Source organism: Manacus candei, unplaced genomic scaffold, assembly GCF_025592945.1.
Source record: "Manacus candei isolate 608988 ecotype Guabito, Panama unplaced genomic scaffold, ASM2559294v1 h1tg000023l, whole genome shotgun sequence".
NCBI classification, from domain to species: domain Eukaryota; kingdom Metazoa; phylum Chordata; class Aves; order Passeriformes; family Pipridae; genus Manacus; species Manacus candei.
The window spans coordinates 11,178,853-11,195,092 of record NW_026138071.1 but is presented as its reverse complement, the minus strand read 5'-3'; the positions used below and the strand labels follow the sequence as shown (position 1 = coordinate 11,195,092).

General features: G+C 41.6%; 1 protein-coding gene across 2 annotated transcripts in view; it reads right to left on the bottom strand.

Moving 5' to 3' along the window:
* CERS6 (ceramide synthase 6) overlaps positions 1-12,667 on the bottom strand; it is a 111,252-nt gene extending 98,585 nt beyond the window's left edge. Inside the window, exon 1 of one of the 2 annotated variants that reach the window (XM_051787477.1) lies at positions 11,778-12,667. In XM_051787477.1, coding sequence (XP_051643437.1) covers positions 11,778-11,947 — 170 coding nt within the window. In that variant the 5' untranslated portion in view covers positions 11,948-12,667. The remainder of the gene's footprint in view (positions 1-11,777) is intronic. The other variant, XM_051787478.1, reaches the window with a different exon arrangement.
* Positions 12,668-16,240: the final 3,573 nt, after the last annotated feature.

The following is a 16,240-nucleotide window of genomic DNA, read 5'->3' as shown; positions in this document are numbered from 1 at the left end:
CTTTAGTCAGTACTAGAGATGCTCTTGTCAAAGGGACTGAGGGAAGGAGTAGCAAGGCTAGCATGTGATGCCTTTGATTGCTGGATCACCTTGCACATGCAGGAGCAAGGGCCCATGTCTCACTCTGTGAAAACAGCACAAGTCTTTCTAGTTAATATCGAATGTGAACTAACCTTCTATGTTTGAGATTTTCTGACAGAACAATACTCAATGGCTGCACACATACTACTAGTCCTGAAAAAATGGAGGAAGCGTTAAATGTGGCACTTAGTCAAGGAGATAAAAATGGAACAAAAAAAAAATTAGGTGTATATATATCTATCTACATCTCTTCTTGATTTCTACCTAGCTATACAGATAGAACAGCTTCTGCTTCTTAATTACTAAATTACTAAAACTCAATGGCTACACATGACCATACATAATCATAGAATCATAGAAGCATAGAATCAGACGGGTTGGAAAGGACCTCTGAGATCATCAAGTCCAACCCTTGATCCACTACCACCACAGTTGCTAGACCATGGCACTGAGTGCCACGTCCAGCCTCTTAAAAACCTCCAGGGATGGAGAATCCACCACTTCCCTGGGCAGCCCATTCCAATGGCTGATTACCCTCTCTGTAAAGAATTTCTTTCTAATGTCATATAACTTTCAGTCTTTCACACAGGTTACATGCTGATAAAACACCAGAACTCAGCAAAAGCTGATTTCTAATTTATATTGGCAGATCAGACTCAGAACCTTTGTGAGTAAATAAATTATATTCAAGACTAATATAGAGTCTCAACAGGTATAAATCACTTTGACCACCCTCAAACAAACTAATTTACAGCACCAGTAGAACTTACTGTTTGCAAACAATCCAATAAGACTGCGTGACAAAACTCTCTCTACCTATGTAGTACAGTTTCACAAAATTAATGCTCTTTTTTACATTAAAATTTATCTAGGAAAACAAATGCCACTCCACTGTTATGCCTGAATTATTCCCACCAAGAAATAAGACAAAACACAAGTAATGCTTGTGTGATGGATACAAAGTGCTACGTGCTCTTCAAACCTTGGGGTCAGCTCTCAATGGCAGAGTAAGCAAGACAAAATGGTGTTCTTCTATTTCTGCTAGTGCACATTTCATCTTGACAACTGAAGGTAAGTGCCAGGCTGGAGGTTCAAGCTCTTGCCATGATTCTTACAAACCATTAGCCTATTTTCAAGAAAGTCAACCTGGTAAGAGATATCTTTTTTCCTTCAAAAAAAAACACAAATAAAAAAACCTACAAGGAAACTTTCTGTGCATCATGCATGCAAATATACAAACTGTTTAGCTGGTGAAGAATATATGCTTCTGGAGGCTGGTAATGCTATAGAGATCTCATTTTTATCTCTACATCGTTGTCTTGTAACCAAATCCATTTATCAGTGTTGGCTGAAAGTCAGGACATCTGTGCCTGATGAAATTTTGACATTTCAAAATTTCCATTTCATTCCAAACTGGAAGAAAACCAAGTATTTTTCATGTTTCCTATAAATGCTCTAGAAAATAACAATTCCAGATTAGCACACACAAAAGTTCCTCTAGTGAGGATACAGGTTGTGTTTCTTGTGTCAAATATCAAACTGTTTTGTTATCACCCCAGCAACTGACATTTTTAAATACCTCATTTTCTAGAGCAGTCCGTATTTTACAACTACTCCTTAAGACTCTTTTTTTAAATTTAATTATTTTATTAAACAAAGAAAAAGTATTACATCAAAGTGATATGATGCCACTGTGGTATATAAATTGCTCTATGTCACATACATATACATATATATATATATTTTCCACTATATATTATATAAACAATCTATATAAACAATTAGTGAATGTGAAACTAAAGACTGGCTTCTCTCTTTTTTTTCTCTAAGACTGATTTACTCTTATTATCTTGAACACCAAGGGAATAAAAGCTTTTCCAGTAAGACATTTGATGATTGTTCCCTATCTTTGAAGCACCTCTTTCTGTGAATTTTTTTCAAAACCAAAATTGTCTTGAAGATATTGTAGTGTTGAGAAGAATCAACTTAAGGGGAAAAAAACTAAAATCATCCTCAAAATGGCCTGTTATAATCAAATTTAATGCTGTAGGAGACTCAAAGCATTGATCCTAGAAGGGAACAGAATGTGTTTATACCACAGCAACCCAAACTTCATTCTGGTACCCATAAGGTAATTCCTGTCTTAGGTAGAGAAGGTCCACATCTATTTGTTGATTTAGTCTGCTCGCATGCCAGACTACAACAAAATCAAAAGGCCCCATCCTACAGCAATGGAAAATCCAGATGTCCCTTCAATCAAGTGCTATGTGCTCTGCCCTAATTTTTGTCTGCAGGCTTACAGTGAACTTCAACTTAATCATCTCCTATTCAGTTTTCCAACATTGTTTACACATTTCATACAGACATAAATCTCAGGAGCCCCTGGAGTCCTGCATTGCTAAAAGATGCCATTTAGCCAGGTTTATGATTTCACACAATCCCTGAGGTTAGAAGAGACCTCTGGAGATCAACGAGGCCACTGGATGTACATACAGCAGGACTGTGCCCAGTTGTTTCTTTGAATACGTCCACAACAGGAGACTCCACAGCCTCTCTGGGTAACCTGTCACAATGTTCCACCACCATCCCAAGAAGATGTTCATTATGTTTAAACAGAATTTTCAGCATATCAATTGCTTGTTGCCTCCTGTCCTTTCACTGTATATCACTGAGAAGGGACTTTTTGTCCACCAGCACTCCCAGGACTCCATCTACAATTCAATTTGTCATCATCACATCAACACAATCATTGCAAAGTTAATTTAGGACAAGTGTTGTAATCCTGGGAAATGTTTGGTGCTGGAACCGTTCATATTTTCAGGCTACTCTCTTATCATATCAGTTCTCTCCCTTCTCTCATACTACGGTGTGGGAAAAGTTGACAGATAAGAATCAACCACTCAGTTACCACCCAATTATTGCTTCAATAGATACAAAACATGTTTCTGCTTGTGGTCTAATCACTTGTTTTTCTTTTCTCAACAGCTTCTTTCCAACATGATGCCCATAACAAGAATAAATTATACCCCACTGGACCTGATCAAGTCATCTGGCAGCATGCTTTGGACAACCACAAGTATTGAACAGCGAGAAGTTAGAGAAAATCTAACGGATAACTGCAGAAAAGCTTGTCAACAGGTACATACTCATTCACGATCCACTCGTTACCCAGAACTTTGTTTTCAACTGAAGTAAGTGGTCTCACCAGTTGCAAGGGGGATTCTGCTCTCGATGACGCTCTGGTCTCATCTGTTACAGCAGAGCTCGGGAAAGCCACAGCCCGGATGTGGCTGACAGGCTGAAGGCCTTCACCTCCCCAGCTGCACAGGTCTCCTCCTGGTTGAGGAGTGCAGAGGAGCTCATCACCACCACCCCCAAAATTTCTCAGCTCACTTCTATTTCATGTAGATTTAATTTTGTCTGCTTTGTCACACTGTAGTGCCCACTGCTCTACACTAGCATTCCACAATTATGCTGCCCACCTACCAAGTTCCAGCAGTTGCCACATCAAGGCTAATTTTTGTGTGTGTAAGGAACATACCTTGTTTGAGCAGTTCCCTTAACAGCAGCACACCAACCAGGCTGCCTCCAGCTACGGGGCAAACTGCATTTCTCTCAGCAACAGACACATCACACAGTCACAACAGAGATAAGCAAAAGCAAGCACAAGGTATATTACAATGTACTACTCTGATCTTCTTTTGACATTCTTCTGTGATCAGCAACTGCTTTTGAGTAAGCAATGCCTCTTTAGTTTGAGCCATAGAACACACTCTTATTTCCAAATAAGCAATTCCCTGCCACTGCATGAAAGCACCTCTTATTAGCCTAGGCGGTTTTGCTACTTTGTACCATTTGTCAACACAGACAGTACTGGTACAAAAGCAGTTTCCATAGTTTAAAGTTCTGCCAAACACCATAGCAAAGTGGTCTCCGCTTCCACTCTCTTCTCAGTAAATGATGAGAGTGCCATGGATGTGGTAAATGATAGTCCCAGTGAAAGTTCAGGTATCTATACAATGTCATATAGAACTGAATTGAGTCAGGAAAGAGGTAAAAAGGGAGTAAAGAGATCACAACACATAAGTGAGAATTTCAGCATCATTTCTGTTTAGTTTTTTTCTCCTTCTGCTTGCAGAACTAAAAAATATTAAGTTTATCTTAAAGGATGGCAAATGGGCAGTGAGTAGATGTGACTAGTACTGTAACATTACACCACCTGTAATGTTATCTCATTACTGATAAAAATAGAGCGACTAGCTTTTGCAAAGGATAGAAAAATACTACTGCATGCACAAATACTCGAACGATCTCACAAATATAAAATTTTATGACAATGAACATATTCTGAGCTCTAACCTCTGCTTTTGCACCAGTGTTAACTATGTCAGCTAGATTTATTTCTTTTAATATAGTACTATAGGTTATTGTCCCCATCCATACAGGAGAAACCAATACAGCAAAGATATTACTAAAAGGAAACTTCTACTTCACTCTCACTGAGAAAAAAAATGCAAGTGATTTAGCTATATTGCTTTAACTGTCCTAGTGTGACCTGTGAGCACAAAGAAGGCTTTTCATCATTTCAGACCAAAATGTAAAGTGCATCATTTGTAACAGTAAAATGAGGTTTAGGTAAGTGAATCTGAAAGATTCTTCATTAACTCAAGGTGGTCTGGAGAACCTTAGCATTTTGTTCCTCCCTTTGCAACAGGTAACTTGGGTTAATAGTCAATATACAAATGTACATGTATCTTACATATTAAAAAATACACGACATGTCTAACTGGATGTTACACTTCTTTATAATTCTTAGTAATTGTACAATCACCTTGAGAGTTAAAATTTGATTGTGCTACATCAGTAATAGTTACGTGAGGCATCGTAATTGTCCAACAACAGGAAAGCTTACCAACAGCAGAATTTGCTATTAAGAGAGGTATTAACTACATAAGAAAAAAATATCATTACAGTTTACTCGTCCCTGTTTGTACAGAAGTTACAGCTTTGTGTTACAGGTCCAACTGAAAGCCACCTCTAAGATTATAACTGACTGTGCTAAATACTCCAGTTCTCCCATCTTGGCCACAATTTGACTACTTCAGAATAACCAGAAAAGCATCATCAGAAACTGGTGCTTGCTACATAGTGTAGTGTTAGTCTTCTGTAAGACCATGTGCTAAAAACCCTGCCTCAGAGGACAGAAGTTCTCAGCCCATCTGAATGCCAGAAACTTTGATCACCTTAAAGCAAGACATTAGGGAGTCCTACTCTTTCAAAGTGATCAGAGACCCACATTTCCCTTCCTTTCCCTTGATCTGGATGCCCGTCCCTGCTGCACCCCAAAAATCCATACCTGCACAATGAGTGAAAGGAGTCACTGTTGTGGGAGACCACAGGGCAACCAAGGTGTTAGAGGAACAACTCCAAGAAAGTGTTGATACAAATCATACACATCTGACTGTCCATACGGTACCAACTACAGCCTTAACCATACTACTGAATATTAGATTTACATCACTTACAAAAGCAATACGCTTTTATGCTGTAATTTTAACTTTCATGTCAAGACTCCAGGACAGGCACAGAAACACCAAATGCTGATCAACTGCCAAACTACCGCAGGCATGGAATATTTAACAACTTGGGGGAGGAAAAAAACCCCAAACCCCAAAAATATGGTCAAATAACTGTTGTTCAGCTCAGGCATCAACCTTGTTGGCAGAAGAAAAGATAGATTTTAGGGAACAGATTACCCCAAATGTTAATTTACTAAATAGTTTGTATGGACTAATAAGACACTGGTCTGCAGATGTGTAGAAAAAGGCAGCATACCAGAAGCTCTTCTTTTTCCAAGAACAAATCCTTAGCAAATGCCTGTAAATCAGTGACAGAGGCAGAAGTAGGAGCAACGGAAAGAGCCACAGGCAATTTGGATCCAATCACACGGTTACAGGAATCCAGGCAGGAACCAAGTTGGAGTTTCTACTAGTAACTGGAACCTGCACTCAGAAAAAATCCCAATAACAGGCTCCCAGTATCCACTAGTGACCTGTCACTGAAACCTTTCCATCAGCAGAGCTGTGGTTTAGCTGTCATACTTCTTTCACCTGGATATTTCAGAAATCAGTTTTAATGGCATTCTCTATTGGAAATCAGCATGTATTTCCCATTTAACTCCTAATTTTAAGATTGACACTAATGCACACCTATACATGGCCCTTTACGAAGGACATTCAAATAGCATGCATTTTATCCACTCCACCTTCTTTTAGAGGAACACTGAGCTTACATCTCAACACACAACTATATTACACAGCAGAAATCTGTACCAGTCAGCCATGGCAGAATCAAGGTGGGTGAGCACACACTGTGCTGCTCTGAGCTGGTAAGACAGACAGGTCAAGGTAGACAACAGCTCTCCAGGTAAAAACAATCATTTTCTTGTGAGGTATCTGCATGTGTGAGTGGCTGAAGCTTAACTCTGCACCCTAGGAAAAAAAACCTGCTCATATAAAGAGAAATGTAAATGACAGAAAATTAATAACTTAAAGAAACACAGATAAATGGATCATACAATGAGTAAGATATAAATATATTTAAAGGCTATTTACTGCTAATGATCTATTATTACTGTTTAAAAGAAATTGGTTTAAAGTTTAAAAGAAATGGCTTTTTTAGTTATTTTCTTTCCACTGCACATGTCTTTTCATAGAAATTAGCAATTTCAATATTCTATTTAATTTCAAAAGAATTAAGCATTCAGTAAACAGTAATCAAGCAAAAAGAAAAGACCTTACAGGTCATTTTATGAAAAAAAATTATATAAAGAAAAGAGAAAGAACTGAGAAAGCTATTGTCAGTGAACACATGCATTCACTTACACATGTGAATTACACCTGAATGATCAGTTTTCACTAACACACAGGGAAGTAGGCAAGAAATCTATAAATATCACAGCCTACAAACAGGTTTCAATAGAAATAACTATCACTGCCTCACCCAGCCTCCCAGATGAGGTTTTTGGCTGCTGGAAATGCACCAAGTTTATATACTCTCTTCCAAAATTTGTATTCTGTCTAGCCTCCTTTTCATTGTAAGAAAACACAGATACTAGATGTCTTAGGGAGTATAAAAATCAAATTTGTACATATACACCACATATGAGAAACACTTGCAAACCTGTATGTAGTCACCTGAATGAATTTTTACAGTTAGCAAAAAATACATATCCATGCCCATACACAGTCATTGCATTATGTCACTGTGTCATACTAACTGAGAGTCAGCTGAGGTTACCTTTGGAGCTGATTTATCATTATAAAAGCAAAGCATCATATAAAAGCCATGAATTTCCATACACTCAATGTCTAGGGTATCTTGATCAGATAGTAAATGATGTGGCTGGCTCAGTTCAACTCAGCACAGCTGGAGGGCTGTTGCTATATATAATCAAGCTATCTCTGACCGTATGAGCCATTCCATCAACTGCAGAATATCAGCATCACCTTTGAGAACTGCTCCTCGTCCAGGCCAGAGGACAATAAAAGCAGTATAAGCCTAGTTTGCTGATTCATGGAGTGATCTCATTAGATCTGAGCCCAAACTGCTGCTTACAAGGTGAGGGAAATTATACTGCAAATGCAATGCAAAGATGATACGACTAACTTGAATAAATGAGCCAAGTGTAAAGAAGGCAGCAATATCAGACTACTTGACTCAGAAGATGGCTGGACCACATGAGAAATCTATTTAGTCAAGAATCGGTTTGGAGGATTCAGCCAACTTCCCCCTTGAGAGAAACCTCTAAAGCAGAAGTGTGTTACCCTCTTGCTTTGTGTCCAACAAATGCACCAATTCCTGAGCAAATATTGTTTTCATACAACCCCATATTCTTCACAGAGGACACACGTAGGAGTATAGGAGAGGATGCTGCTTCTAAGCAGTGTGGTCTAGTGCAGAGGGAGAAGAGCCACAATATCCCATAAACAAAAAGAAGTATTTTATTTGTTCAGAATAACAGATGTTTCTTTATCTTTGTTAGGACAATCAAAACTACAACACCCTGCTATAAGTAAGACCAGTTTCAGTTCAGCTTTAATCTGTTTTTCCCTGCACTAGAACGGGAAAAGAGCCAAGGAGACAGAGACTGCTATTATTGAGCACTTACATTATTTCCTTATGGCTGAAAGCATTGTATAGTACAGGGGGGGATCCTTAATTGCTTACATGCCTTTAAAATAGCAGTAAGACACACAAAACAGATACATACTATCAAGAAACATGTTCCCACATTACCACTGCCTTGCTAAACTCCCGCCATCTCCCGCATTACTAGGTAACACTATCTTTGTGCTTAGTTACTTTGTGTTAAAGAAAGAGACGAATGAGAAGGAAGGGAAAAAAGGCTGTTAAAAGTATTTTAGCACCTCATCCATAACTATGATAGTCTCAGCAGATATATCCACTAAATTTCATGGTTATGAGATTATACCTCAGAGCAAAGCTTATTTCAAGAGCACTTATCATCATCAGGTCCACTTGCTGAAGCGATTCAGCATACACTTAATGTTCTAATCTACTTTTTCCTTTCATTCAAGAGTGCTGGTCAGGGATGGCAGGACAAGGAAATCAACAAAAAGAAACTTACTGAAAGGAGAAAAAAACCCTAAAAATTTACTAGATTATTTTCTTGACTTAGTTAGCTAATTTGCCAAACCAGTAACAAAGCAACAACAACAAAATCCCAGTTGGATTAACTCTGTAAATAATAGGTGAATGTGTAAAGAACAAAATTTCTAAGCTCTGCCATTTCAATTCCACCTGCAAATATGTACACACAAATATATATGTATGTAGAATATAAATATATATATGTAAAGTCAACTTTTAACTCTTAGCATTAGAAGTTTAATCCCCCATACATGTCAAGAACTTTGCAAGCAAAGACATGTGAAGTCCAACTCCCCCGAACCATATTTCTTACTGCTCTGAGCATTCATGAAGTTAATCACCCTTTTTAGCATGGGAAGTATACTATACTGCTCCTAGCAGCCTAGCAGTCTGAAAATAATGGTTATAAAATAAGTAATCAGATTCTTAACACCTTGTATCTGCTTACCTAGCAGTATAAAGAATTACAAGAGCACCTGTATTAGATATCTTACAAAGCAAAATAGAGATGTTACATTGATGTTACAAATACTATCGTACAGGCATGGATATAAAGTAGACCTGTGGGTTTTTTTAAAATGTGTTACAGAATCTATTTCTATTTTTAGTTAAGCTGTTACCATTGAAACTTACACATCTGCAAGAGCATGTTCCAAGATGTAGCAGGTTCAACATCAGTCATCTACAACCTCAGTTTTGAAAGGAAAAAATGTAGCTGTTTTAATACACACAAGAATGAAAAAAAATCATCATTTTTAAAGATATTCCTCTCTTTTCCCCTTCCAGATCTTGTATAATTGCAAGCTCTTAACTGATGATGTGCATGAAGCATTTCTGTGGCTCCCAACGAACAAAGCACAGAAATCTGACAAAATCAATTACAAATGAGCAATAATAAGACTTGATCTTTACCCCATTCAAGTCAAGTACAATCCCCCTGCTTTGATCAGTAAAAGCAGGTCCTGTCATTTTTGCTCAGCCTACTTTAGTAAAATGCTCTGCATGAAAAATCAAAATTGTACCATGCCAATTTGTGTGGATTAATCACACACAAAACAGCCTGATCCTACTCTCACAATAGAGTTTTGCAATTGATTTGAAAGTAAAAAGGAAAATACTTACATACATAAGTAACTGTTAATGAAACATTTTGGGAGGTCTCACCTACTATCAGGCTGGCAGAACGCATTTCTAGATATAAATTTCAAAATTAGTCTAATGAATACAAGAGAATTCTGAAAACTGATTTTCTCACCTGTATGTATAACTAACACTTAAAAATATAAGGTATTCAAAATTAAAAACTACTTTAAATGAATGAAGAAAAATAACCAAATCAAGTGGATACAGACTACTAAATAATCAGAGTAGCTTCTATGATGCTAACAATAGCCACATCAAAACCAGCAGAAATCTGAATCTAAGTTTAGGCTGACTAACTGTTCCTCCATCAAAACACAGCCCTGCTGTGATACATATTGCAGTTCAGATGACAAGAGATGCAACATCACGCACCCACTTTCAGTGCTCAAAAGTACACATTGTACAGACTGCAAAGAAAAAAATTAATTATTTTATATTATCTAAATAATACTCATAATTAAACTCATAGTACTTAAATTGTAACTCTATTACAGTATTTAACCCAAGTGCTTCAATTAACTTTTGAGAACCTCAGATTTTCAGGCAGATGACAACTTTTGCTGTCTTTTTTGGTAAATCTGTAAAGCAACACAGAAGTTAAAAACAACCCATGACAGCTTATTTTTCAAAACAAATATGGCTCTCAACTGAGCTAGGAAAACAGGCACGGTTTTTTCACAAACCAACATCCCAGGTGCCATATTCTAACCGGGGAGAGGGAATGCTTAGGATTAGTGGAGTGGTACCAGGCAGATCAGCTATTTTATCATTTTTAAAGCATCTTTACAGCCCTTCTCTGGTATGTAGTAACTACCGGTCTTCCTTTATCTTCCTTGACTATCCTAATAGCATACCTAAGAAGACAGCACTGAAAACACGTAGGTGTTGGCATAAGGAATCGTTCTTTTGTTCTCTGCTGTTGAGGGAACACCACCTTTGTCAGGCGGCGCAGCAGCGTGCGCAAGTGAGCACCCACTTGGATCCATCTGCCTCCCCGTGACAGGCGGCCTCTGCACGGAAACACTCACAGAAAATGAACAGTCACTGCTGACCGATCATTAGCCTGATGTCTTGTGTTTAAATATACATATATACGTATTTATATGTTTGTGAAACGTGTGGTTTGAGTTCATCAGCCTCGGAGTACAGTGAGTTCGGTTCAGTGATGAACAGCGTCTGGCGCGTCTCATCACTGAGCTCCCACATCCTGACAGCACCGGGAGTGTTCCAACACAGGACCGCTCGCACGGATACCACTCGCAAGGGCCACGCATAGCTCTGCTCAGCCCCGCTGCAGCCCTTACCCCGGGCTGCTGCTCCCCACGAGCTGCCCCTTCCCACCGCACGCCCACGTTGTCCCTGTCCGCGCAGGGGACACAGCGCGGGCTTCGCCCCGATTAACTCTGGAGAGCGGCCCTGCGGCGGGGGCACGGGCAAACTCTCCTGCCGGCACCGCTTCCCGCCGCGGCCCGTCGCCCCTGGGCTTCCTGCGGGGCTCCCCTGCGGGGGTCGGACAGGACCCCGCCGCAGCCCGCGGGTCCCGTAGGTGCCGAAGGGCCCCTCTCCCCGTGCCCGCCGCGGCCGGCGCAGGTGGCGGGAAGGCTGCGCCCATTCCCGGGCAGACCTCGCCTCCTAGCGCCCGCGCCGGGCCGCGCTCCGGGCACCGGGAACGGCGCCCCGGCTGCCTCCCGAGCCCCTCCACCTTCCTGCATCGGGCCCACTGCGTGACCGACCGAGGGGGCAGGGAGAACGTAAGGGCCCGGCAAGGCCAGCAGAGAAGCAAAGCGGGGGAAAGACACCGAGCTGACATGGGTCCCCGGCTGCCCCTGGGCCCGCCCAGCCCAGCCAAGCCCGGGGCGGAGCGGGGGGCTTGGTGTTACCTTTCGAAGAGCAGCCGGATCATGAAGATGCAGAAAGCCAGGGGGAAGGCGAGGTAGAGGTCCTCCGCCTGCGGGAAGGCGGCTTCCTCCGTGCTCTGCAGGTCCGCCCAGGTGACGTTGTGCGGCAGCCAGAACCGCTCGTTCCAGAACCAGGCGAGGATCCCTGCCATCTTTGCTTTGTCTGCCGCGGCACCCCCCGCTCCGCTCCGCCCGCGGCGAGGCGCGTGTGAGCGGCTGCCGATGGAGAGGAGGATGGAGGCGTGTGTCAGCCCCGCAGCCGCGGATGATGCTGCCGAGCGCCGCCGTGCCGGTTCCCCGCCCGGCGGGGGCAGCAGCCGCCCCGCCTGTCACACGGCCGCGCCGGCCCCCATTGGCTCCCGCCCGCGCCCGCCGCTGTGGGGCTGCCCCGGAGCCGCCTTCCCCCGCCCCTCTTCCCGTGCCAGCAGACCTCACCGAACCGCGAAACACAAGTGACGCGGCCCGAGCGAGCGGGGACCCCGTCCCGCGGGCACTCACCGCGCCCGGGACTGCCGGCACCGGGCGCAGCCTCTGCCTCAGCGCCGGCCCGGCGCCCCCCCGGCCTGGCGGCTCCGCGCCTTGTCACCCGCCCGGCCGCCGCGGCCCTCCCTCCCTTCGCCGCCCGGCCGGGCTCCCGGCGAGCCTGGAAAGGCTGTCCCCCGACTGGAACTGGCAAGTGGCAGCAGCGAAAAGCTGCACAGCCACGCGGAGCGGGGGCGGCTGCCTCAGCCTGGTCCCCGCGAGTGACCCCTGCCCGAAGCGATGCTCCTGAGGCGTTTAACCGGGAGCGGGGCTGTCTCGGGTGGAAGGACCCTCAAACGTTCAATGACTTCACCCTGAACGCGAGTACAGGCGTAAGTGAGGCATGGAAAAGCGTCGGAAAGCACACGACTGATCAGCAACAAAACTGAGGTTAGGACTGTGGCTTTGCACTCCCGGCTAAAGAAAACCTTTTTGTTTTTTGCATAGGTTTTCACTTTCGATTCCTTATCTCACTGCCGTGTCCCGCTAAAGATATGCTGCAAGAGGAAAACTATAATTGATTCCACTATACTTTACAGCAAAGGTGTCTAGCAGACTTTAGTGTAGCTATAGCCACAGGACTGTACACATGGTGGTCTAAGCACACACAACGTTACTTCAAGTAGTAGGTATACCACTCCAGTAACATCACTATTTTGTCTGCCCTGCCTCAGTTTATTTTAGATGGCTTAGGTTTCCTTCCCTTGTATCATGATTCTCTTCAGCTAGCTATTGAATACTAAGAGACACAGACTTCTGCACATGGCATATTTCAGTTTTACCATCCTGCTTTTATGTTTTCTGCTAACTTGTTCTTTTTGCTCCACTGGCTCTATTTCCCCTTCCTAAAAAATTAATTGCATGGCTCCTTGTGTCTGTGCTGACATTTCTGTGGTGAATAAAATTATAACTCAAACATAATGCTATGGAAAACGTTGCACTGAATTAAAGAAAGCTATCAATTTCTGTATATGGAGATAATTTCCATCTAGGACATTTCAGGGAAGTTTCAGGAAATGCTTTGGCAGGATGGCTGAGTAGCCATGTGGGTAAACCTGCCACTGAATGTTTCTGTTTTATTGCTGAGCCAGTTTCCTAAGTGTCTGTATTATTATTATTCTGGTTCAGTTTTTGTGGTTGCTTCTTGGGGAGAGAGAAAAGAGCAGGTAGCTGGAGTCTGCTCCATGGACATCTAGTCCTTCAAATTGTCTGAAAAAAAGTTTGAGTTCTAGCATCACTGTCAGATCTGCCTGTCCCCATCTCTTCCTTCACTGCATCTCAGGATTCTTCTCTGACATGAGCTATCTGTCAAAATCCAGGGCTTCGCTGTAATTTCAGTTCAGAGGGAAAGCAGACCATGAGTTGCACACCTCAAATGCAGCCTTCTTCACTTACAAATAAGACTTTTTGTGCAGAAGGAAACACCTCTGCTCAAATCAGCAAGACCCCTTTTATCCAGTACCAAAAACTGGCTACCATCTCTTTTCCTCCTTCCATCTTCTCTGCCTTGTTCTCACAGCCAGATTTAACCCCTCTTCCAACTGACTTAGAACTCCAGTGGGAGCTTATCTTTCAGCACTGTCTCACAAACACCTGACCTGGCTCCTGCACATACACATGTGCTTCTCAAATCATTCAGATCACTCAGTTTTATGAATGGACTTGCATAAGTCAGTTTTAAATGGAGATGTGAGCGCACATCCTCAGAATGACCTCAGAAGCATCAACTTTGAAATCTGATGAAAAGCTCTTTAGATATCATTTTAATGTCTGACAATACACATATAACCATTTACTTCATTAAGGATAATTGTGTTTAAGGCAAAGTTGTTTTTAATCAGAAAATTGCTGTTATTATTCCGTACCTGAAGGTGACATGTCTTTTGCAGCCTATTTCAATATTCCAATCACTTTGGAAGTACATTCAATATTTATGTCTGTTTGCATTCCACTGAAGTAGTTCTTTCACAGTCAGTACTGAGACCCACAGGTGCTGCTGCTTGGCTTTGCTTATGTACAAATATAGGAAAGGAACAGACCTTTGAAAAATGAACCTAGCAACAGTAATAATCTGATAATGCGTAAGAGGTTAATTCCTTCTGAACAATTAGTATAATTGACTTTTGTGTCAGACTAAAATTTTTGGTAGGACAATAGATCTGAAAATGAATGACAGTTCTGAATGTTTGGAAGGATGATGTTTAAAAGCTTTTAATTGAATTCAAACTCTGGAAGCAATTATGTAGATGTAGCCAAGATATGACTGTGGAATGAGGATGCCTAACTGTTGTGCTTTGAAGGGAGATATTACCATGGTGGGTTTTTTTCTGCCCCCTAAAATTATTATATAACAAAATGGAGCCAGATAGAACTTTAAAAACCATGGTTTCATATGTGGTCTCATATCTTGAAGGAACTTATTCCAAGGTGGTGCTAGAACTTGGCCGGCCTAAAAAATGTGAAAGGTTGAAAGTGAGTCTGGTTCCTCAAAAACCCATCCTGGGCACTCTGTAATTACTAACAAGAGTTAGTAATAATTAAACAAAAGCAGATGGACAGATTCACCAAAAGTTACTGAACTTGTGTTTTTACTCCAAAAGGAAAAGAGAAAACTGACAGGCTGCAAATTGCTAGTTCAAGACCTTGAGCAATCAGCAGAGTGGCCGCTGTAAAATGAAGGACTTCTTTGTTTATGTCTTGTTTGTTTATTTAGCATCAAGAGCCAGGTTATTTAGGAATAAAATTACTGTTCTTAGTCTAATGAAGTTCCTCCTTCAGGCTAAGAGCAAGTGTATTGAATACATTTTCACACAGCGGAAGACTGCATTTGCTCACCAGCCTCACTTCTCCACACAGCGACAAAGTTCCAGTAGCCTCTTCACATCAGACTAGGAGATAGAATAAAATGTGTGACACTTTCAAATTTAGCATTGTTTTAACACATGAAAATTCAGAAATTTTCTGGAAAATTTAATTTAGTTTTTTTAATAAATATTAAACAGCTTAAAATATGCAGTGATTTTTGCTGTCTTAGGCTTCCACACATATATAAACACACACACACAAAAAGCATAGATTAAAAATAAAAATAAGCAGTAGTTAGACATTAAGATAAGAGATTCGCTTTAAGTAATGGGACTCCTAAGATATCAAGACAATGTTCCAATAAGTATTGCAAAAATTGCATAGAAAATCAGCATGTTGTTTAAACTCAGCTGTTTGGCATAGAAATGCCATTTAAAGTTTTCAGGCAAATATGGCTTGAGTTACAAGCTCATAACAAAACCTTGGAGGCTTCCTTCAAGGATATTAACAGGAACCTTTCCTACTGGGAGTGTTTCAAAAGCAGCTTTACTACCTTGCAGTGGGCAATAGCTCACTATTTCTGTTTACCTGTCATGGTTTATTTTTCCATCTGCAGTAAACAGGAGTGTGTATCACATCTCCAAACTGCTTTGAGAGAGTTTAGTAACATGTATTTGTTACCACCAATGTGCTTGTGCCATATTGCTGGGCCACCTGGAGGAATTTGTCCACCGAAACAGGAAAAGTTGCAGAAAAACCTTGATTTTAAAGAACTGCTGAAGAATTAATTGAAAGCAATCAGGCAAATTTTTTATCTCATTTAGTCTGCTATAACTCTGGAGTAGACTTACATGCAAGGAACTGTGATCAGACTCTGGACCAGTCCCTTTAATCAATCGGATAGTACAGGTGCCAATAACACTATCCACTGAGACTCCTTGATATCCAAATCTGAACTGGATTGTTCTTAAGCAGGAGAGGTGGCTATGGCTGATCCCTGTAAAAGCAGTGGTGCCAGTCCCACTTCCATAGGTCGGTGTCATTAGGCTGCTGATATTGTGCCTAGCAGAAGGGCCAAGAACTGCCTGGGTGTTGTGTGACTGCTCTGTGCCCTCCTG